Source organism: Pocillopora damicornis, chromosome 6 (assembly GCF_964200805.1).
Source record: "Pocillopora damicornis chromosome 6, jaPocDami1.2, whole genome shotgun sequence".
Taxonomy (NCBI): Eukaryota; Metazoa; Cnidaria; class Anthozoa; order Scleractinia; family Pocilloporidae; genus Pocillopora; species Pocillopora damicornis.
In genome coordinates, this window is record NC_142675.1 from 16,269,947 (window position 1) to 16,293,993 (window position 24,047).

The 24,047-nt window shown below is 37.6% G+C and overlaps 3 protein-coding genes across 6 annotated transcripts; 2 read left to right on the top strand and 1 right to left on the bottom strand.

The window, feature by feature from the left end:
* Positions 1-1,045: 1,045 nt before the first annotated feature.
* LOC113668800 (adhesion G protein-coupled receptor L1) lies at positions 1,046-12,361 on the top strand. Of its 4 annotated transcripts, none has more exons than XM_089209277.1 (14): positions 1,046-2,354; positions 5,486-5,585; positions 6,108-6,258; positions 7,152-7,218; positions 7,562-7,637; positions 8,092-8,186; positions 8,364-8,493; positions 9,445-9,486; positions 9,649-9,762; positions 10,069-10,161; positions 10,365-10,727; positions 11,065-11,307; positions 11,546-11,650; positions 11,751-12,361. In XM_089209277.1, exons 1-14 carry the CDS (start codon positions 2,239-2,241, stop codon positions 11,808-11,810), a joined length of 1,755 nt encoding a protein of 584 aa, XP_089065403.1. In that variant the 5' UTR covers positions 1,046-2,238; the 3' UTR covers positions 11,811-12,361. The 4 variants fall into 4 exon arrangements, with proteins under 4 accessions (XP_089065403.1, XP_027040557.2, XP_089065404.1 ...); XM_027184756.2 differs by having other exon boundaries at positions 11,092-11,307; XM_089209278.1 differs by having other exon boundaries at positions 10,075-10,161.
* Positions 12,362-12,880: 519 nt separating this feature from the next.
* LOC113668805 (ATP synthase F(0) complex subunit g, mitochondrial) lies at positions 12,881-14,747 on the bottom strand. The gene is made up of 2 exons (XM_027184761.2): positions 14,640-14,747; positions 12,881-13,275 (listed from the first exon to the last, which is right to left on the bottom strand). The coding sequence occupies exons 1-2, from the start codon at positions 14,722-14,724 to the stop codon at positions 13,016-13,018; spliced, it is 345 nt and encodes a 114-aa protein (XP_027040562.2). The 5' UTR covers positions 14,725-14,747; the 3' UTR covers positions 12,881-13,015.
* A 45-nt stretch (positions 14,748-14,792) lies between these two features.
* On the top strand, positions 14,793-22,628 carry LOC113668802 (rRNA 2'-O-methyltransferase fibrillarin). The gene is made up of 10 exons (XM_027184759.2): positions 14,793-14,859; positions 14,931-14,984; positions 16,224-16,340; positions 17,272-17,334; positions 18,137-18,237; positions 19,038-19,217; positions 19,767-19,899; positions 20,281-20,393; positions 21,480-21,625; positions 22,173-22,628. The coding sequence occupies exons 1-10, from the start codon at positions 14,847-14,849 to the stop codon at positions 22,198-22,200; spliced, it is 948 nt and encodes a 315-aa protein (XP_027040560.2). The 5' UTR covers positions 14,793-14,846; the 3' UTR covers positions 22,201-22,628.
* Positions 22,629-24,047: the final 1,419 nt, after the last annotated feature.

The following is a 24,047-nucleotide window of genomic DNA, read 5'->3' on the forward strand; positions in this document are numbered from 1 at the left end:
ATCCAAATCTTAACTAATAGGATGTCATGATAGCTTTAAGAGACTTCTCAAATTAATATATCTTGGCTTTTTTAACGAGATCTCCAGGGTTCCAATCGTCTTGGCGACAGCCATTAAGTCATCTTTTTGTTTGTCCGAACTGAAGATCTCTCCAGAAGTATTTTAGAACGTTAACGCGGTAGTTTGTTAAAAGAAAAAATTCATGTGGCAGTCCATGTGGCATGTATCATTATGATCTCATATTCTATGTCAGTTTGATCTATAAATTTTCACCGAAAGACTCTTTTTCGGGCTATGCGACAAATTTAAATGAAACCGCATAGTCCTCTTCCCGTTGTCATGGTTACTGAGGACACCTCCAAACAGGGAGAATGTTTTGAAAATATCGGTATACAGTGAACAAATATCAGAGTACACAAAACGAACCCTGATGATAATTAAAAAAACATATATAAACAGTGAGTGAGAGGTATTTAATAATATCTTTCCCATAAGCGGCTGCCGATGGTGTCATTAGCCAGCAGGTAAAACCCAAACACGAGAGCATGCGCGAAGGCTGAAAAGACGGCGGAGAGAAGTCTTACAGCCAGTAACCGGCTTTAATTAATTGCAACCACAATGAAAGCGATAAAGTGGATAACATCAAATATATCAGTTCGTTCCATTTCAAAACGCGTTATGTCAAAGAATCGAAAATGTAATTTGAATAACAGGGAGACTCTACACGAGTTTCACGAGAAGGTTACACCAGAAATAATTTTCGTTACTGATCTGAGGAATTACTCCCAAAAAATTCAAGGAGTTGTTTGTCAGGAAAACTGGCTGGGTTGGTATGAAGCGTCCGTGAAAAGTTACCAGATCGAAAAAGGAAATAATTTACGCAATAAAGTACGTTTTAAAGTTATTTTGGCACTTGTAAAGACTGAAGAAGCGTTTCCGTTTTTTTTTTTTTTTTTTTTTTTTTTTAACTGAGGTACAAATACAAAATATGAAATAAAGTGCCATGTTGAAGAGAATAATAAATAATGTAAAAAAAAAGTTTCAACAATTAGGGAGGCTATTTATTTCATGAAGCACGGTTAGTACAGAGCAGATAATGTTTCTAATGAAACAAAGAAAAACCTGAAAGCCCAATTTCCATATTTAGTATACTTGCTTGATTTTCCGTGGATATTCTGTCGATTCGCCCATAATCTCAGTGAATGCTATAAACTTAAATGTAGTAGCTGTGCCTAATGTTTACAAATTCATAGCGCTATCATAAAATGAATTACAAGGTACAAGATAATTTGTTCCGGAGAACGACCGACACATGACAAGATTTACGACATGGATAATACCAGCTACTTAAACCATCAATGAAGAGTTTCCAGACGAAATGATAACCCTGGAAACGGCATCAGCACAACAAGAGAAAACTTGGTAGTAATGTTAAGAGTATGAAACACTGGTATGTTTTCATTCAGAGCGAAAACGGAATATTTCGGTTATTTTGTACGCGTTCTATTTGCGGGATATTTTGCGGTAGCCACTCAACTCGAACTGAATGGGTAAATTGAATAGGTATTGCCCGTGAACTAGCGATTATATTTCCATCATTAATTTGCACGCGAGAAATTGAATAAAGGGAAATAACATATAAATTCGTTTTGGAGTTCAATTATTTTGTGTGGAAATCACCGAAACGTCGATGTCTATTTGTTGAGCAGTATTTCAAAGCTAACTATTAAATCGACTTAAGAAGCACCTGTTTGATCACGTGCAAGCTCGTTATACAAGAACCAATTGCTAGCGAGATCCACAAAAACATAGACTGTTGGTTTATATTAAAGGATTGCCACTTCACCGATGTAAACTCCACAGAATAAAACAACGTTAGCCTTGTTCTGCACTGAGCAAGCGACGGTGTTTCAGTCCTTCTTAGTATTGTCGAGCGGCTCTTTTCAGCAGGGGCGTTATTCACGTCCCAAGAACTCCGCAGTGGTATTCTCCTCGGTTTACTGATTTTACATGAACATAACAACTACCCGCTATGACTTGAAGAGGTCGTGTACAGCATCCAGTTCACAGAAACCTCACTTAAGATAGTGACGCACTCATCGAAGCAGAACTGTTAGAGGCCGGGTGGTTAGGATCCTGCGATCTTCCGGTTAGAGATTCCGCATTCGCGAACCATCCGAAGCAACTGATGTTCGAGAGCGCTGTGCGTCAGTTTTGATGAACTAAAGACGGGATGAAATGAAAATGAGACCAAATACTACGAGAGAGTACGGCTTGGATGCAACTGCCATCGTTGGTTGTGGAATCTCGCTGTTTTTTTGCCTGGTTTCTACTATCGCTTTTATATTTTTCAGGTGATACATTTCTCATTGTTCATATCCTTCAATGTTTAGAATAGTTTATCTCAAGTTAGTGCTTTAAGACAGACTAAAATAGCGTTGACTCCCACAGAAAACCCTTGTTAAATTTGTCATTTCCGCCTTAACGAAATTCCTTTTGAATGAAATCGTTTTGCAACGCTTAAATGAGTCTACCTAAAACTATCACTGATCACTCTTATGAAACATGATTTATGCAGACAGGGATGGTTTTGGCAGGTACAAACAAAACTTTTAATATCATGAAATCTGCGGTGAGGAATTGTAATTGACAATGTTAGAGAATGTCTGCAAATGATAGAAATAAAATTGGAATTCGTCGAAAAAGCCTCAATCGAGGCCAGTCAAATTGACTCCTTGATGTTTCGAACTTCTGCTCGTGTGCTAAATATAGTTTGAGAAAACTGATACATACACTTCGTGTATGTGTCGCTGAAACTTCCCTGAGGCTTTCACTATCGACCCCGTATTTACCTATAAATTGACAGCACACCTTGTATTTTTAAAGTTTAATCTTATTCCGGCCGTGAGCTGAATAAATACGAACGAAATCGCGCGTCAAAAACCAATGTGGATGTATATTCCACGATTTATTGTTGTAGCAAAAATATTTCTTGAACGGAGTTCGTATTTCTTTCTTTCGAATCAGCGAGATGTGTAGTTTTGCGTCAAAATACCGTTTGTTCGATTTCCATCATCTAAGTTCAAAGTGGAAAGATAAAAGAAGACAGAACTTTCTTTCGGTTCAAAGCGGCAAACATTTAAGGCGTCGATCAAGTATATTTTTGCCCACAGCCATTACGATATACAGTAGTTTTCCTCTGTCTTTCAATATTTTGACAGCTTTTGCAATTCAATGCGGGCAAGAATAAAAAGATCATCAAGCAGAATAAAAAAAAACATTTTGAACGAGGAACTTTGCATTTTCAACCGTCAATTGACCAGTTGTTTATATATTTTCCGCGTACGGAACATTATAAAACACCAAAACATCGATCAATATTATGATGCTCTCATCTTTCGAAACTGACGAAATATAAGAATGAATTTAACCATGCGAAATACATCGCGAAATTGAAATACTGAATATACATCTAAATCATTTATATGGGGCTATTGGCAACCTCAAAACCATTTGGATGCAAAGTATATGAATGGAACTAACTCCAATTTTCCCAGATGGTATTCGGCCTGAATAATATGCCATTGTCATAAATTTGATAACGGAGAGGAAGTGCCATCTTAATCCATTCCAAATATTCCTTTAGGCATTGCCGAAAACCATGATACGATTTTCTTTCTTTTTTTAAAGAACCGATTTTAAAATGTAATTTTTATCCCGACAAGCTGTTCATTGAAAATATGGTCTAGTCTATGGCCCTAATTAGCATCCAAATGTCTTTTTTCTTTCCACAGTGTTTATTTATCATTAATTTTTCAAGTAATTGGTGCTATCTCCAATACAAGGAGATAATCGCGGAAATCTGCATACATTTATCCGTTCAATTAATGGCGAATGTACACGGATCTACTAAATAGATTTGGGAAAAATGAACCAATATGTTTGCATTTTGAAACAATGTCGGAAAACCCTTGAAGTACCTTGGCCTCTCTTTCATGATTACTTCACCAAATCTAAAACTTAGAGGATGTTTCCAACGTTCAAACTAAGTTACCAAGCGACTTTTTTTCATCGTTTCTCCTGATAGACTCGATGACTCCTCACCGACTGTGCTGTCGAAGGAAATGGGAAAATAGCGGAATTATTATCAAAATTTCCGACTTATTGCCCGAAGGAAATCTTAATGGTTTATATGATGCAAGTGTCCATTTTTTGGAAATTTTACACCTTTTTAACTGAGTCAGGTTCAAGGAATATAGCAAAAACATACAATAAATCACTGACAGTGTTTATAGATCATGAATTTTGGGTAACGCAAAAAATCTCGCGGATTTCTCCACGTTTTGAACATTTTAGTTTCCGATCTATTGGTGGAAAGTTAATTTTCTGTTTCCAGATGCTAAATTATTTGTTAACAACAAAGACACTTTGCGTGAATTTTATGAAAAATTGACGAATGTTTTACGTTTTTAAGTCGTCTGCTAGCTTTCAGGCTTAAAACTGGGGAGTGCCCTCATACAATGGCTGGGAAACACCTCCAACACGCAACCAGAATGTAATTCATTCTTTTGGCATGGCTCAAGTGCACTTTGATTCTAAGAGGCTGCCAATTTTAATTCTTTTACTTTTTTACCATTTAAAAATGCATAAAAGAGTTCAGAAGCTGACGTTTTCAGTGTCAGCCCTCCGTCATTTCCTCTCACGAAGGGTTAATGCTCAAACAACAGCTTTTTTAACTCTTTACCGTGGCCAATCAAACCAAATTATCTTGTTACACAGGATATTAATAACCTGGGAAGGTGAAAATTTCCATGCAAAAAACACTGAACTCGTTAAGGAAAACTACCTCATATGTTCGTCGCCATCTTTAATTTGAGAGGCAGGGGAAATATTTCCATCATCTAAGTTCAAAGTAGAAGAGAGACACAAATGAAGAAAGTATCACGAGTATGATTACAGACAGAATTGGACGACACGAATTCCTGTTACCAATTAATCATAACCATTACAATTTCCGAAAAAAAGTACATGTAGAACAAATATCTCCAATGGAGAAAATGTCTAAAGTAAAACAATTCCTCCATTTTGGAAATTCCCAGTTTTTCTCAGGATAAGTGGTTGTCGCTATGGTTATTGTGATCAATTCTGTGATTGGTGGATTAAGCTGAGTGGACCAAGTACGATTGGCTGCTTCAACTGTCCGAATACAGGTGTCCGATTAGAGCTAACTGTCCGATTTCACAGTCCGATTACAACTCTACATAATAATTAGAGAAAAATAAAGCAGTCAGTTCACCAATCACATTTGAGGAAATTGTAATGGTTATGATTAACAGAAAAAACATACAGAGAGACAGGTGAAGCATTATTGGATGATTGCTCAGAATCCCTCATCTGCATTACAGTTCCACTATTCACTCGCAAAAACGTATAAAGGGATTTCCGTTTGATTTGTTTTAACAACGGCTACTTTTTTTTACTCTAGGCCTCGGACAGAGTCGTTTCTCATCAAACAGCATTTGATCTTGGCTGTGGGACTGACTCAAGTTGTTCTGTTGCTTAGCATAGCTGCTTACAAAAAGGAGGTAAGAAGACTGTAAATGCTCTCCAAAATTAAAACGTTACTGTGGCAATTTTTACTTAACGAAAAACAAAGTGGAAAGGTAGCGGGTGTTGATAGGTTCAGAACCTCTTCTTGAGAGCAGACAGGCAAGAAAAACGCAGTTTTGGTTGTGAGGAAAACGGTAACCCTTTCATTTTTTAAATTCATTTAATTATTTTGGCCTAAACCTAACCTTCTAAGTGTGTCCGCCCTTTTGAACTAAGAGTCTGGAACTAGGCCAACCTTCAGCAGACTGCGAATGCAGACGTAATTCCGGTTGTCACTATCGGAAATACCTCCGTCTCTCTACCCAGGAGTATAAAAGGGTCAAGGAGGCCTGAGAAATTCCGGAGGGTAGCCATGCAACTGACTTGCATCCCTTCCAGGGGTGAGTAGCACTACTCCTAGTGGCTTCATAGTAAGCTTAAGCTAGGTGCGTCACGTGGCTCGAGAATAAATATCACCTTCACTATACTTAATGAGTGCATAACCATTTTCTTCACAGGAAGGATGTCAAGCGATGTCGGTCATTCTTCATTATTCCGTTTCATCTTGTTTTTCCTGGTGTCTAGTGGATAGTTTATTCTTGTACTTTACTCACACCAACAGCTCTCATCCTCTAAGAAAGAATATTTATTATTTGCTACTTGGCTGGGGTGAGTATCTGGCCAAAAATGTTTCAAAAGGAGAAAGTTGTAATAAAAAAATACCAATCGCCGCGGATTGTAAGACGGAGAAATTTTCAATAGAGTGAGTAATTCGGGATTGCCATGGTTTTACTGAATTTTCCTTTGCGCTTGGTCCAGAAAACTTGTCCCATCCTCTCAACTAATCAGATGCAAAACTTAAAACAATCGCGCATTGGTCATTCGCTTTTCCCGCGCTTCAAGCAGTTTACTTCTTTTCACTTTGAGTTATTATTGGTTAATGATAATGTTAACCCTTTTTTAACTAATGTTTGACTGCGGACAAAACTTTGGATTTGGGTTTTCAACTCTTGCTTGCGAACTGTTCTATTAGGGTAAAAAACAAGCAGTATCACGTGCCCTGAGGGATAAACGCACAGGATACTTTTTTCGATAAAGTTTTGGCAAAATTAGCAGGAAAAAACCTGAGAGGAAAACAGCTGTCTTCCCGTAATCAAAGTTCGCAGTAGAGAGGCAAGATTCTTGAAGAGAATCAAGAAATGAAAGGAGAAAGGAGATAAGGGAAACGAAATAAATATAAATTAACTTATAAATATAAGTTAGCGAAATAGTTGAAGCGTAATGTTAGGGGAAGGTAAATGAGAAAACATGTTTGCATGAATGAGTTACTTATGGGCAAAGAGCAGTATATACTACCACAAAATTTCTCGGCTTGATAGGTTGCCAGTTTTACTTTCGTTTTTTTCCAGATATGGGGCTTCGCTCCGCGCGCAGTGCGTGCTGCGAGCTCCGCTTTTATGCATTACGCCTGGATCAATTCAACCTTTTTTACTGCACTTTACACCTGTACAAAGTGCTTCCATTGTCATTTTAATCAGTTTTTATTTCGTATTCCTCTTTAGGGTTTCCAGTAACCGTGATAGCAATATCTCTTGCCATTGGGTTTAAATCAAAACAGTCAGAGCAAGTGTAAGCGTTACATTCTTATCACAATTATTCAAGACTGCATGAACAGCTAGCATATCAGCCAAAAGGTTGGTCAATCGATCAGTAAGTCGATCAGTGAGACATCCGGTTCGCCCGTCATTTTGTTCGTCATTTCAGTCAGTCAGCCAGATAGTCAGTCATTCAGTCAGTGAGTCAATCGATCAGTCAGTCCATCTCTCAATCTGACAATCAGTCAATCTGCAGGCAGTTAGTCCGTTCCTAATGTCACAGCTGAATCATTCAGTCTAGTTATTTCGTCAAGTATTTACTTAGTCTATACATTTTTTTGTACTAAGTTCTTGTTTTTTTCTCTCTTTGTTTTCAGTTTGTCTATTTATTGTTGCTGGCCTTCCGATCACATATTGTGGGCGCTAGTTATTCCGTGTCTTCTCATTGCAACGGTAAAAGAACTTTTTCGTGTGTGTAATTTGTATTAGGTATCATTTTTGTTTTTTATGAAGGTGAAGGGATTTCACAAATTTAGGGATACGATTGGTTGGAAAAAGAACCAGCCATCTCCATAATTGAGAATATGATGGTCTATTTACGATTAATTGATTAACAGAAAAATGAAAAGTCTAATTGTTTTAACAAAACGTTTCAGTTCTCAAAACCTATGAAAAATTTTTTCAGCCACTTTTAAAGTTATTTCAAAGATGCACTGAAGTTGAAAGAAGCACAATTTTTACAAAAAGAAGTAACATTAAGATCAACAATAGTTTCACTTACCAACTGGGTGAAAATTTTAACGAGTGCCTCAGGGCTCCAGTTACTTGGAGGACTTGATGTCATCCGTCAACGAAATTTCGAATTATCATTGTAAATCCTAACTTTCTTTTGTTTGTTTTTATACAGCTTAACTTAATGATGTTGTCCGTCGTTCTTCATCACCTACGACAACCTTCTTATGATATCTGCGCTAGAGCTGTTCTTGAAAAACGATATACAAGGTGCTGTGCTTTCTCCGTCAATTTTTATCTCAATTTCCGGAACCTTATCAAATAATTTCTGGCATTCTAAAGTTACCACGGCGAAATGATCAAATAAGGGCCAAAAGTCTTCTACTTCGATTTAGACATTCAATTGAAAATTGCTCAAAAAATCCCCGATACTCGTTTTTTCCGCAGATATGGCATCCGCACCAATAGTATAATGTTACTTAGTTTGTGTCTTGGATGGATTTTTGGTATTTTGTCTTTCCGAGAGGGCGATGATGTCCTTTTTCAACTCTCTTTTGGACTTATTAATGGGCTTCAGGTGAGTGGATTGTTCATCGTACGGACTATCTCAAAATAAATGTAAACCACATACCGACATTTTGAATAGCCTGGCTCACCATCGATTTCTCTGTGACTCAGTAGCAGAGCATCAGACAGCGAAATGGAGTTTCTTGAATCGATTCTTTGTTTGAGACCCAGTAATTTTCTTCGCCCTGCACTCGTAACAAAACAAGTAACGTCTTTCTCAAGTCAACAGGGTGAGCTCAAAATTTACCATCTCTCTTGTTCTTCTTACACATATGGCGCTTGCAAAATAATTGATCTTAAATAACGAGGGAGGCTTCTTTACAAATCAACCGCATAAACAAATTTTCAGTTGATAGGGCAAAATCTATGCGCGCAATCAGGATCGAACTAATTAAACGCGCAATCGAACTGAGTGGGGCTTGATTTCCGACGAAAGACTAAGATTGCTCTCACTACCAAGCCAATGACTAATGTACAACATTATCCTTTGAAGTTGTTCTGTTCGGGGGGATAACTAGACGCCATCTTGGATCCTAGTGTCCACTTTAGAGCACGTTAAAGATCCCTAACTTAATTCCTAGAACGATGACAGCGTAAAAAAAAAAGGTTTTGTTTGTCTTTGAAAATGGCGACCGACTTTTTTTGAATTGGCTACCACTTTGAAGAATTTAGGAGCTAAGTGGCTATCAGAAGAAAATAATTAATTTCACCCACTGTTGGGTAGATGTGTACCTGTTCGTTAGCCTGCAGTTCAAGTCGTGTGCCCTTAACGGGAGAGGGTGGCCGTCGTTTGCCGCGCCATTTGTTTGTATTAAAAACCTAAGGCATACAAATCAGGGGGGCCACCCCTTAGCCGAAAGCTTTTCCTTACCCTAAAATGTTGGCCGCCCATGCTGGGAAGGAATCTTGAGTGATCACCTTATTGCATATGACCCTTAACATCGAGTTTCTTTTATTCCAGGGAATATTTTTGTTTTTCTTCCACTGCGTTTTAAACATTGATGTAAGTAAATACTGCTCATATATTATTCGTATTTTTTTTTCAAGATCCTTCTGTGTTGGTATAAAACCAAAAGCATTTGAGTAAGGTTATCTGCTAATAGCGCCAATGTGCCCCATTTTTTTCTCGAGAAGTCTAATAAGCTACTAATTAATTCCTGCGCAGATAAAAGGTTATTACCAGTCTGGGGTTCATCGTTGTAGTCATGAAGATGGCTGTTTGACGGACAAGGAGCGCAGTAAACGAGGCAATCCTCCCGCGCATGTGCAAGACCCACAGGTAGGCATGTTGGTCATTCCTGCTATTAACAACGAACGTTTTTTGACGTGGAAGAATCTGTAGGTTATTGTTTGAAGATAAATAAAAGGATACATTGCTTTCAATGGCCATGAATATTTGCTAAAAAGAAAAATTATTCTTGGCCAAAATTAAATCTGAGATTTTAAGCTTCCCAATTTACCCACCACAGCGAGAGAAAGCTACTTGGTGAGGTGATACTTTCGTGGGTAGTATCAGATATCTCGAATTTTTATTTTAAAAAAAAATAATTGGATGAAAAATAACAAAATAAACACCCTTCTTAAGTTACAGGGATCTCGTAGAAAGATCAGCAGCAAGAGCCCGGCGATAGAACACGTTCCTTTGATATCAGTGAGGGCCCAGACAAGGTCACCTCAGGTCAGTCTCGCATTTAAACTGGACATCTTCAAAATTACATTTTTTTTTAATTGTTAGTTTACGATTTCTAAGAGGTGTTTGAGGTAATGGGGCTGAAATTTAAAATTTTCTTTACGGCAGGTCCCGATGGGCTTCTACATGTTCTATCATCCTTAATCTGCGAAAGGATTTTAAACTAAGAAATACTTTTTACACTCGTATAGGAAGAAGGTTCTTCGCGATCCCAGTCCTCCGAACCAAAAAGTGATCCTCGGCCACTAGAGGTTACAGTAGCATCAAAGGTGGAATCCGAACCAGAGGTGAAAAAGGAAACCTCCGAGAGGCCACAAAAACCTGACCACGATGCTTATCCAAGTCTACCAGGAACACCAGAGCCGCATATCACTGAAGTGAATGTAAAACAGACGAAAAGACAGAGTCTACCACCCGAACTGACGCCGAGAAAAAGCAGCAAAAACGAGGTGGAAGGAATAAGTAAATCGGCGACAATAGCTGGTCTAGCGAGCTACACGACACCAGTAGCGGACAGTGGAACCTTCCAACATCCACAAACTGAACATTTAAAGGTGAGTAGCAACGAGTCAAACCTCAAGTAATATTTCTTGCTTCACATACATCGCCAGTCAGTGTCTATCCCGGGGGAGGGGCGTTTGAGGTGGATCACACAGTTTCCAGGGGAAAAGAGGGGGGTCAGTCGATACCAAAAGAGTAGAACCGGGGGGGGAAGATAAAATATTGACTGCCAATTATGGTGGGTCATAAGAATATTACAGAGAGCCTCATGGGTGAATCAGGTTACATCAACCCCCCCCCCCCTTCCCCCCTGTGATACATAATGATCGATCCCTTGTTTGAGCCTTCATGCAACTAACGTCATCTCACTTGCTCTTCTATGTGGTAAAGTGCTGCGTTCCTGTGTCAATTATTCAGGTTCATACTAAGGTGGAGAAATCCCACAGTGAGCCGATGTTTCCTCCAGTTAATGATCCAGCGAAACCGAGCGATAAGCCGCCCGCTGGTCATATGCACAGCAGTACAGACACTCGAAAGCTTAGTGTCCAATCCTCTGCCTCGACTGGAGGATCGGGAGAAAGAAAACCCCGACGAACATCACGCGGAACGCATCAAGGCGCTTCTTTAAACGAGGTAAAGTTTACAGGGATCAATGTCAAAATCCGAGCAACTGCACACCTACCCCTCCCCTTACCCAACATCAACCGTAAATTTGACTGTTGTTGGGTTATGGGAAGGGTGGGTGCGTAGTTACTCAGATAAAGACATTGATCCGGTAATGTCACCATTTACTGAGACCGTTAAGTCTTATCATCATTTCGTTTTATATCTACTTATTCCTTTTCTCTTTGCATATACTCCTGCATTTCAGCTGGAAAGCTTGTTTTCAAATCCGGTTTACGTCAAACCTCAGAGACCATCGGTGTCCAGTTTGCACGGACCACGTGACGGGGGAGAAAGAAAACATTCACACGAGGTATAAGGATATCATGATAGAAATTCATTCCTTTCGCTTGATGCTGACGATTTGATACTATGATGTTAACTGACTTGGATACATCTGCTTTGTTTCACAGATGGCTCAGAGGCCGGGGTCACGAACATCCTCGAGAAACACGGATGAAACAATGCTTTAAAAGAAAGATAAACGTTTCCAAGCAATTAGAAGAGATCTGCCGTCTAAAAAATCCGGAATCCGTCTTATTTAAATAATATGAAATGTTCTTGTCGGAGCAATTTCGACATTCGCGAAGAAGAAATAGAAAACTTGCGTTTTTTAAAAGGATTTAATAGGCCAAAATATTAGCTCCATCCTTTGTGAAATTTAGAGTGGACTTCGAAAAAAACAAACAAACTATCACCACGAGCCTATGAAAACTCAAAGTAGACATGTACAAACCAAACATCGAAAGCCCAGGAAAAAGCACGTGGCAAAGGCGTGGTTGGTATTTATTTTTGCATGTGATTGGTGATAGGGCGGCGCGAACCTTCTCAATCATTTCCAGGGTGCAGCGAAATAGAACCAAAGCAATCCAAGATAACATTTAACGTACAATTTAGGCATCTGTAGGAGCTTTTGAATACTTAGGTACTTGAACGCAGCCACTTTGAATTAAGAGTGATAACAAAATACCTATAATTTTACAAAAAAAAACACCTGAAATAAAGTTGCACTTAAGTTGAAAAAGAGAGAGAAGGGCTTTTATGCGTATCTTCGTTTCAGTATATACAAACCATAGCCCAAAATACAAAACGGAAGCCAGTAAAGAGGGCTCTAAGTTTAACTCACAAAGAGATCAGATTCTCTTTAGCTTAATGAGTCAAGTACCTGACCATGAAATTAAAACTCCCAAGGGCTCAAATCCTCGTTTCTTTCAGTCCCACGTGTTTAAAAATTCCTTATTTCTTCTATCTTTTCAAATCTGAACTCCGAAACTTCTAACAGCGAAACACTTCTGACTTAACAAAAGAATTCTCTTTTTGGTACATACTGCACAAAAACAGAGGAATTACAAGTAAATGTGGTGGTTGTTGTCAAAATACACATTAACTCTTGCAGTTGATAGAAAAATAACCAACTGTTGACAACTCAATTTGACTTTTTTTTTTTTAGCAAACCTGATGGTTCTTAAGCAATAGAGAAGTAAATTCTCAAGTAAATTCAATTTAGAGAACAAAAAAAGGAATGAAAACCTCTCACAACAAGTTGGAAATTAATCCTTTATTAATCACTGTAAAAACCCAGGTCAATAATTACTGATTTTACACAAAGAACAAAAAATAGCTTTTCAACACACTTAAGTCAGAAACAAAGACACATGTAGAACAACTTGACAGTCTATCAAACATTATAACCAATCAGGCTTCGTCTTCCTATGACTTCACCAACATAAAACCAGAAGGCAATCTCCACAGCAACCAAAGTATTTGCAGCAGCCTCCTTAACTGTAACATCAAGGAACTTGCCCTTCATGGCAGACTCTTTCAGACCAAGAAAGCTTTTCCTAATGGCTGGCCAGTCTGATGGCTTTGGAGGAAGCATCTCCACTTTGGCATTATTCAAGAAAGTCATAACAGGGGGCTGTGCTTTCTTAGCAGCATCTGGGTGTAAAAGACAATCTGTTATCTAAATAAACAGTAATTTTTGCAAGGTCTAAAATAATTGAACAAAACTAGCTTCTGACCACACCTCAGAGTCTTCATCAGCCACTTATTTATTACCATAAAAAAAAAACAGATCACTTCTAGCTGTTTTTACACAGACATTTTTCAACAAACTGAGGTCAGAAATAAAGGAACAGACAGTACAATTACAGGACAGTTCATACAACATTCAAAACAATCAAACAAGACTGTGAGATGCAATGTCAACAATGAATGTAAACAGTAAGGTGTCACACACTTATGTAAAATGTAAAATCTTATTACTATTCTTTCCTCATTCCCTTAAGAAAATATTTTGCAAAAAACACTAAGCCAACTAAAACACCTATATCTAAAAAACACAGTTTTTAAAACTAAAATTTCTTGTTGTAACTATTGGCTGTTACCATGTAATATTCCAACACAGTGGCACTGGGACAGCTAAATCAAGAATGAGAGGGAAAGAGTAACAAATTTTGTAGAAAGGGATCCTTATGTTCTATGGCAAAAACCAATTTTAACCAATTTTGAGTTGGTTTTCCTTCTACTCGCAAAATTAACTGAGTTCAACATTTTCACATATTCCTGCTACTTTCCTTGCTTCATATAATACTTTGCCAGATTGCAATTTTTCAAAAGATCCTTACTTCAGAAAATACTTTGCCAGATTGTAATTTTTCAAAAGATCCTTGCTTCAGAAAATACTTTGCCAGATTGTAATTTTTCAAAAGATCCTTTCTTCAGAAAATACTTCGCCAGATTGTAACTTTTTAAAAGATTAAAAAGCTCGTATCTTTACAATCTAAACATTTCCCTTCCAAAACGTTTTTAGTGGCCGAATATATATTGTCATCAAAATGAGTATTGGTTAAGCGAACAGGCTAAATCACATTTATCTTGCAAAACAAAAACACTAAGACTGCTTTCAAGAGCGATAAATTGCAATAAATATCTCCAAGTAGGAATTAGATTTACACAAACAATTAAAACAACTTCTTAAATAGGTGAGAAATACAGCCACACTACGAAGCTAGACCTTCAGCCTTCGATTTGATCTCTTACGTTTTGGATCACTTTCACCAATTTGCTCCTCTAACCATCGCTTATGTTACATTGCATTCAATTTACTTAACGGTGAAAACTATTACAACAGATTTCTTGCTATAGTATTCACCACAAAGTTTTAACAGTAAGTCGAATATCAGCCCACCGATAGCTGGTCTTTTCGTTGCAAGATTACACAAACAAATAAGGTAGAAAAAAAGAGATCTAGAAGAAGAAAAGAATGATTAAAATAGCAAAAGATTACTTTGATTTCTTACCAAGGGCTAGAAATGATATTCTAGTGACCAAACGAGGCGTTGCCGTCGCAATTTTCTGTCCAAAGTTTACCAACTTCTGCGCCATTTTGGATTTTTACGGCGAGGAGCTCTACCCAACATGCAATACGACCAGCATGACTTACGTGGTCATGCGCATTATGGTAATATCATACCACGTGCGTTAGTTGTGTTCCTGAAACTTTTCCAATGGGTAGACCAGGTAAGTAATTTATCATTTCTTGCTCATCAAGCAGAATTTTATCATCTACTGATTAGAGTTACGCATTCCAGGTTTTAGTCCGCGTGGTGGCCGCGGAGGAGGTGGAAGAGGTGGCGGCGGACGAGGTTTGTAAACATCATACGCTAACTGAATTCCCAGCTGAATCGAATCGTGCTGTTATACTGCAAGGTTTTGCGTTTACCTCGTGTCTGATTATAGTTTTAAGGGATTCTTTGTCAAATCTGTGCTGCAAAGTAAATTTTCATTTTGATCAGGGATGAAGGTCTTGCATGTGAGCCCAACATTTCGATAGATATAAATGTTGATCTCACGGACAGTGCTAAAACGTGCTCCAGTGTGCTTCTAATTTCATCCTTCACAAAGTCGTGCATAATCTTGTATGAAAATTTTGTTGTTGGAAAGCTATCAAAAGTCTAATCACTCATCCGGACAGGACTTTGTGTTTGAATCTATCCTGTTGGTAATTTAATATGAGCACACAGCAACACATTACCAGAGACAGCAAGATTTTATCCATGTGACTGTTGCATGAAAACACTAGAACTACTAATACCCTCTTTGGATGAGGTACTACAGCTGCAGTCCATCATGAGTTACCACAATTCTCACAACCTGAACAATTGGTCAAGTTTTTATAGCATTTGGCTGGGTTGCAAAGAACTCAGGTCACCTGCTGAAATTTAAAGCAAGGCTGCTCAGTGATGGTGAACTTCAGAAAAGCCCATTGTGCCTTACCAAGAGAGATCTCAACAAAAAAATCCAACATGGAAGCGGCTGCTTTTTCATTCAACAAATTTTGCAGGCAGTCAGAGCCTTGAGTTCATTAGTACTCTTTTATACACTTGGGTAGAGAGAGAATCCCAAGCACTCTAAGCATAAGGTTGTCTACCTAAGAATACAGTGCTGACTCAAATCGTACCTCAATCACGGAACAGACCATGGTCCTGCTGGTTAACCCTTTCTCCTCTAGAAGAGACCAATGAGTTATTCCACTGAGCAATATCAATACATTGTCAACATGATGAGAAGAAAAGAAAAGATTGTTAACAAGGGGAAATTGTTTGATTTCAATAATAAATTCTCAGGGCTATAATCACAGGAAATATTTAAAATACAGTCCATAGAATTGATTCCTAGATCTTGGTAATAAAAAGGTGCAAAAACACAGTTTGTGGGAAGATCAGAGTGCCCTCTGTTCAGGCAGTGACAAATAGAGATATTTGAAGTGAGCTTTGACCCTTTCCAATTTTTATCTTGCCAGATTCTATGTTTGTAACACTAGTTTTCTTCAGTGCAATGGAATGGTATTCTGCAGCTACTAAGAATTGTTGTTATGTTCATAGGTGGTTTCCGTGGGGGTGGTGGTAGAGGTGGAGGATTTGGAAGAGGTGGAGGAGGAGGCAGAGGTGGAAGAGGTGGAGGCTTTGGTGGTCGTGGAGGAGGCAGAGGTGGAGGCAGAGGTTTGACGTCATTGTTTATATTATCATCAACACAACCAGCACTTAATTGTGAACACATTGTAGATTAAGTAAAAGAAAAGTTTGTGTAAAGTACAAACTCCAAAGGACCATTAAAATAGGTCACAGATCAAGAGGCCAAATGGCCCTTAAGTTTGGGTACTTATCTCTGATTTTTGTAATGCATGGCTAGGAAGGGAACTGAATGCCTACCCCTCTTGTGGCCCACAAGTGTAGGTACTTATCCTGGATTTTTGCTGTGCATGGCCAGGAGGGGAACTGTATACCTACCCCTCCTGTGGCTTATAAGTGTGGGTGCTTATACCTGATTTCTGCAGTGCATAACCAGGAGAAGAACTGTATGCCTACCTCTCCTGTGGCCCATGAGTGTGGGTACTTACCCCTGAATTTTGCAGTGCATAGCCAGGAGGAGAACTGTATGCCTACCCCTCCTGTGCCCCATAAGTGTAGATACTTATCCCTGATTTTTGCAGTGCATGGCTAGGAAGGGTACTATATGCCTACCCCTCCTGGATAGGGGTGGTAGCTCCATCACAGGTTTCCTTGGTAGTTCCCTGGTGCCCTTAACCCTTTGCAACTTACCATAAGTGAGTCTAGTCTCCATACTAGTCTTAATACATTCCCCAAGGCACTGACAAGGAGAATTTGTTTAGCCCTTGAACTCCCAGATGTGACTGTGAATTCTCCACTTGAGCTGCTGCATATTTTTTACATATCTTGCAAATTAATTACAAGAATCTGATGTTAAATCAGGATAAAAAGTTCTACCTGATAATTTTGAGTATTCTCATTACCTGTTTGCCCGCTAATATATGGATATTTTAAGCAGAAGTTACATGTTAATCACATCTGGGAATTAAAGGGTTGAAAATCAAGAGTTTCTCATTATTGATGTTGTTGTTGTTGTTGAAAGGAGGTGGTCGTGGAGGGTTTAAAGGTGGAGCCAAAGTAACAATTGAGCCACACAGACATGAAGGTAATTTTGAAAGATAGAAATGTTGTGATATTTAACATCTAAGTGTAGTTAAAAGTGATGACAAGAAAAAACTCTCCTTATTTAACTATCCTGCTCAACAGTGACAGTTTTTGTACCCAGAAATTGTTGTTAGATATGGAAAGTTCTAGCTTAAAACGAATTGAATGCAGGCTTCAGTTACAGGGTGTAATAACTCTCTCTACCCATCAACTACCATGAGTGACTAAGGCAGAATTTTTTGTTACAATATCAATCAGACTAAATATCGATTGGAGAATTATTAACTGATTCAATACCAAATTCACAGAACTGACATCTTAAAAGAATTGAGTGGCTGACAGTATGGAGAATTACTACTGAGATCTTGAAAGTGTGAGGGTTAATTTCACCATCCTGCTTATACTGATGTGGGTGGGTAATTTGAATGCAAAACATGGTATGGCAGACCAATGTTGCTTGAAGGAGTATTTTCATTCAACTTTCAAAACTAGAAACATAGGTATACAGTAAATAACCAAAAAAAAAAAAAAGGGAGGAAAAAATACAAATGATAATGGAACGTTGGCCTTTCTGGGCTCAAAACACATGGTGTTGTTGATGAATGCGAGGAAACCATAGCGCATGTCGGGGAATGCTGACATGCGCGAATGAAGGTAAGGCAATGCAACAGAAATATGTTAAAGCATATGGGTGTTGATATACTGCTCATCAAACCAATCACTGGATGCTCCAAGGCAAGCACAAGACTAAAAGTAATATTTTAGTCATTCTTTATGGTTGATTTTTCTTTTCATGACAATAGGAGTATTTATTGCTCGTGGAAAGGAAGATGCACTGGTCACAAAGAACATAGTCCCTGGAGAAACAGTATATGGAGAGAAAAAAATATCGGTGGATGCACCAGTAAGATACGCTTTTTTTTATATATTCTTTTCTTCATTCAGTAATGAACATTTCTATAAATAATTTTCTCAAATATGGGAAAACTGGTCAATGCTGTCAAAAGGTTGTTGGTTTCATTGACAAAATTTTAGGAGAATCATCATAACCATCTCAGAGAATTATCTTTGAATTAAATAAAAGTTGAGTAATCATTTTAAACCTTCTGACACCCAGATGGATTGAGAAGACATTGATCTGTAATTTGGATTGTGAAAAATCAAGGTTAATTATCTGAAGTTGGCAAACTCTTGAATCAATCAATTCATTGTTTCTTTGGATTTTGTATTTTATTTGTTTAATACACTGGGAATGTTGAAAACATGGCTATTTGACATGGTTTGATGCTACCCTGGTTTACAGATTCAATGAATGTAACCAAAGAAGTTACAATTCATAGACCCAAGGTTTTGACATTCCTGTCTATTGCCTTCATCAGGAGTGATCTAAATGCTGCAACAAGAGGTCCTTTTATACAATCTCTCATTAGCTGCCTTTTTTTCTGACAAGGTGTGAATAGGCATCCGGAAATAAGCTGCCATCATCATTATTTAAAGGAGTGTGGGAGGATGATGAACTTTAATATATTACATGGCTATTTTTTTTTCAAATTTCCAAGTGTTAAACAGATATTGAGGTAACCTTAATAAGCTACATTGTACCTGCAGGGTTTGTGGTCAGGATTGAAAACCAAATATACTGATGTGTAGGAAATGTGCGGGATTAGAAAGGGGAATTTTAAAGGACCTTTTGTTACTGTTTAGGATGTTGGTGCTGGTGCCGAAAAAGTTGAATACAGGGTGTGGAACCCATTTCGCTCCAAGCTTGCAGCAGCCATTCTTGGTGGAATCGACAAGATACATATGGCGCCTGGATCTAAGGTGTTATACCTTGGAGCTGCGTCAGGAACAACTGTGTCTCATGTTTCTGATATTGTTGGTCCAGTAAGTAATGACCTTTTACACCCTAACATCAGTATGCATATTCTCCATACTGATCTCTATACATTTCCTTGGGTGCTGACAATGAGAATTTGTCAAACAATCAAAAGTTTGTTTAGTTGTTAATCATTTTGTTTATTCTTATAATGTAAGGAGAATTAGATGATAGTCACTCTTGGGGGCTAAAGGATGAAAGAAAAGCCTTTTGACTTTTTAGAAATTAGGTAATGACTCAATACTAAAGTGTGATAATTCCCAGTATAAACTGGGAGAACTGTGAAAGGGAAACAAAAATCTCCAAAACTATCAGAAAGGTCTCTTTGCAAATATCTAAGACTAGCGTCAAGAAAATACTGGAAGATAGAAAATTTATCTACAGTCAAATAATTTTTGATTCTGTCAGGGAAAGTATAGCTTCTTACAATGTTTTGACAAATTTGTTCAAGAATTTTGTAAACTTGATCATCCCCCATGAAGAAAATATAAAAACTATGAGTGAGTGTTACTATTTCAGATCCCCTCAATGTTTATCCATCATTTGTTGCTTTTCAGGATGGTCTTGTGTATGCAGTTGAATTTTCTCACAGATCTGGCCGTGATCTCATAAATGTAGCAAAAAAAAGAACAAATGTCATTCCAATTATAGAAGATGCCAGACATCCACATAAATACAGAATGCTTGTTGGTGGGTTTTCTTGCTTCAGTTACTCGACATTGTAGTTTCTTACCTAAATCTGAGGAATTGAGTGCCTGGTAATTTTCACTGTTCTCACATCAGTGTAATATTAAGCAATTATTTTGGTGCCATTTCTTCCCAATATTTTTTTGATGAGGTAGAATTTGCAAGAACATAAGGCAAGTACATCTGTTTGTTTAATATGGTAACCAGTGAAGCCAACTTCCCAGCCAGTGTTGCATATAGATGACATGAATTACACAAGCAAAGCTGAAAAGTGTTCTACAAATTTTACTATACATGAATTAAATGTTAAACTTAAGCTATTTGAGTTCCATGCATATTTCTTTTTTATTAAATTAGATATTTGTTAAAATTTTTCTTTTCCAGGAATGGTAGATACTATTTTTGCTGATGTGGCTCAACCAGACCAAGCCCGTATTGTTGCTATTAATGCTCATAACTTCCTAAAAAATGGAGGACATTTTGTCATTTCTATAAAGGTATGCAGAAAAATGGAATAAGATGTTCATTTTTACACCTTTTCCAAGGAAATTCAGCCAATCAGAATTTAAGAAAGCTTTGTTACTCTGAGTTTTTCCAATCTGTGCTTTTGTCTTATTAGTTAGCAGCAATATTTTCAGTTTTTTTCAGCATTTAGTGTTGGTTACTTTATTTGCTAATCATCCTTTTTATTTGGTGTCATGAATTTATTTATACACCCTTTGACGAAGTTGTTAAAACATCATCACATTATGGAGCCAGATCAAAACCACTCATAATAATCTCTACATTTTTAGGCCAACTATTAAGCTTTGTTGTAGTTTATGTAAAACTCTTATCTTATACCAAGGAATATCCAATTTGTCAGTCCTGTATATCTTTTCTTGATATACACACACACACCTATTGAGTATATTAAGAAAATACAAGTGGCTTATGGTTTTTGAACTCCACAACTCCCATGAGTGACCAAGACAGAATTTCTCCTTAAAATTTTTATACAATATCAACCAGATGAGTGATGAGAATAAAGAAAAATATCAATGTGGGGATAATAAGTTGATCCAAGATTAAATTCTCTGAACTAACATTGTAAGAATTGTATGGTTGACAGTATAGAGAATTACAAATTTGACCTAGGAGTTAAAGGGTTAAGGCAATAGACCCCACTTTTTATCCACTTACTTGTGTAACAACCCATGCAGGATGTTGGTAGAACACGAAAAGAGTTGGGAAATCATTAGTCGGAAGTGAGGGATTCACAATTTTTCCTGGCTGTCTCCCAACATCCTAACTGGGTTAATAAGTGGGTGAGGCAATTTAAAGTACAGTTAATTGCTTTAATCAAATAATTTTAAAATTAAACAAAGTATGTCTTAATTTTCTATTGGGTTACCAGTGCAAAAAACAATCAGTTTTGGACCAATCAGGGCATTCATATTACGTCAGTTATTTTGTAATTCATGGTATACCACATGTAGGCATTGCATTATCAGTACAGTATTCAGGTTACGTAGTGACGGACCATATAATTGTGTCATAATCAGACATAAATGACAGATCTTGTTTCATTGTGTCACTACCAGGCAAACTGCATCGATTCAACAGCAGAACCTGCTGCAGTATTTGCAGGGGAAGTGAAGAAGATGCAAGCAGAGAAAATGAAACCCCAGGAACAGTTGACACTGGAACCGTACGAGAGAGATCATGCTGTAGTTGTTGGAATTTACAGGTAAAGCATATACAACCTCCTGTACTAAAACATACAAAACCCAAAGCTTGCCTGGAACTAGTATTTTCAAGCATTTCCTATTAATCATTTTTCATTAGTAGGGGTAAGAAGTTGGCTCATTTGGGAAATTATTTTCAGGGCATTGAAATTGAAATTATACTTGGAAAGTAACACCCCTTCTCCAAAGCCATGATTAGTTTCATTATAAACTATACCCTATTTGCAAAAAAAACATTTTAGATCCTGTTTCTTGCATATAAGCCAACATAAGGGAATACTTCTCAGAAAATACTTGTATCACACAGCAGTGCTCAATTAGACATTTCCTTCAAAGAGAAACTTATATTCTATTGACTTAAGCAAGATTTTAGAACCTTTCTGATTTTGATGTTTCCTCCACTTCCTGTCAATGTATAACGGATCAAATTCCTTGGCAGGGGAAAGATGAATGTTGATATTAACATTTGACTCTTACTTTAGCAAGGAAAAGAAGTAGTGGTCATAGAAGGAAATTTTATTGATGGACATTGCATTTCTTTTGTTACAGACCACCTCCAAAGAAGGACAAGCAGTAGAATAGATTTCAGTTTCTAGGATTTTATTGTAACTTATGTCACATTTTGAAATAAAAAAATCAGTAATTTCTATATAATTTTAACATTCCAAAGAGCTTTTGTCTTAAAATCTTTACCGCTGCCTATACTTTTTAAGGTTGCATCAGTCCTTCTCTCTGTCGGAGTCAATTTTTACTGTAATAACAACCATATTAATGGGAGTTAACTTGGCTACTAGGATATTTCCTGGTATGTGGAAGTAACCTATGTTTATTTTGATTTCCAAACCTGCAAGGAAGCCTAAAAAAGTGAATTTCAATATAATTTATTTTGAAAATGCTTCACAAAGTTGTATGGGGATGACTGATCATGTTTTGATAAATGTACATGTATATATCAACGTTGATTTGTTCCTGCGCTCTGAAATAAAGTTGTGTCTACCTGGTAAATTGGTACTTCAAGAGTGGTTCATCTAGGTTAATTAATGTGCTATTAAATCAATTTTTTTCTATCCCGTTGAGAGAGCCATGAGGTTTTTAAAAGTCTGACAGAGTCCTTTTGAGGATTATAAGCAAAAGAATGACAATTCTCTTCGAGGTCAGAATTTAAAATGAGACATTGAGAGTTTGTTAATTTTGAAAATAGACCTGCCAGTCACGAACGTTAAGTAACACAGACGTTGTCATGCAAATAGTATTGGTGCAAGAAGAAAAGGATCTGCCTTTTTCGGTGGTACATATATTTGTATAACTTCCTGAGATAGACAAGGCTCCGCACTCCTCGCGCGGCCCAAACTTGTCCCGCTTCGCCCTGACAACCTCAAGTAAGCCTCGCTGTATACTTGAATCATATAGTACGAGAAAAGGACTTTTGTCAGCAGTTCAGGTTTTTATGCCTACGGAAAATTGCACGACTAAACAGGAAAATGACAGGAAATGAAAGATGAAAATTTTCACACACTATTTGTGTTTATTTCACAAATTAAAGTCATCTATCTACAGTTTCCCTGGAAACAAAGTAATAAAAAAGAAGGCTGATTGAATTACAAAAAGCTTAAGAGAAGCTGTATGGATTTATCTGGAACACAATTTTTCCCACTTATTTTTAACGGTAACGAAAATAATTCTTTGGGTTGTTACAAAATCACAGAAATACTTTCACAAATACCACAAAGGGCGTGTTTTCAGTTGGAAACTGGTTATACGATTTCAGCCATATTGGTTATGAACTGTGTTACTTTAGCCGTTTACAAGTTGATTTCGTGGCCTGTGAAGTCGATCTGGCGAAGATGGTGAGTAGAAGAAGAAAAACATTGACACAAATTTGGCTCAGATATGAAAACATACTCAGACAGTCCACCGTTTCTAGTTTCAAAAATACAAAAAATAGGCGTTTATAAGTCGACCTTCGGCAAACTTCTCCCGTCCTTATCGCCTCGAGGAGGGAGGAGGATTTTCGTTTTTGTCACCCCCCCCCCCCTTCCCACCTTTATTGGCTGTTAATGGGAGTCAATAGTCAATTTTCTATAGCGCTCCCTTAATGAAAGGCTCTGTTGATGACAACTGACCCCCTTTGTTCCCTCTGAGAATCATGTGATCCCCAAAAAGCAAGGTCAGTTACCTTAGACGGAAATAACTCTTGCTCCTAGCATGTTGCCCCTTCCAAACGAGAAAAAAATAAAATATTTAACATTTCTTTGCAGTGTCTTGTTTGGATACATAGCTTTAGAATTTACTAAAAATACTACAATCTAATTGGCTACGCTATTCGCTATCCATTCCGTAATTGATAATGAGTAACTTGAAAAGCTTGTGTGCAGTTGCAAACAAAATAAAACAACAACACTAGCCTGTCTTTTTGTTAAGTTT

Excerpts from the sequence above, each read along its gene's own strand:
- LOC113668800 (XM_089209277.1), top strand. The coding sequence starts at position 2,239 with ATGAAAATGAGACCAAATACTACGAGAGAGTACGGCTTGGATGCAACT. Across the intron at positions 8,187-8,363 it reads CTTGAAAAACGATATACAAG|ATATGGCATCCGCACCAATA; the intron begins GTGCTGTGCTTT and ends TTTTTTCCGCAG. Across the intron at positions 10,162-10,364 it reads CCCAGACAAGGTCACCTCAG|GAAGAAGGTTCTTCGCGATC; the intron begins GTCAGTCTCGCA and ends ACACTCGTATAG.
- LOC113668805 (XM_027184761.2), bottom strand. The coding sequence starts at position 14,724 with ATGGCGCAGAAGTTGGTAAACTTTGGACAGAAAATTGCGACGGCAACG. Across the intron at positions 13,276-14,639 it reads AATATCATTTCTAGCCCTTG|ATGCTGCTAAGAAAGCACAG; the intron begins GTAAGAAATCAA and ends TTTTACACCCAG.
- LOC113668802 (XM_027184759.2), top strand. Across the intron at positions 20,394-21,479 it reads ATTTTGTCATTTCTATAAAG|GCAAACTGCATCGATTCAAC; the intron begins GTATGCAGAAAA and ends TGTCACTACCAG. Across the intron at positions 21,626-22,172 it reads GTAGTTGTTGGAATTTACAG|ACCACCTCCAAAGAAGGACA; the intron begins GTAAAGCATATA and ends CTTTTGTTACAG.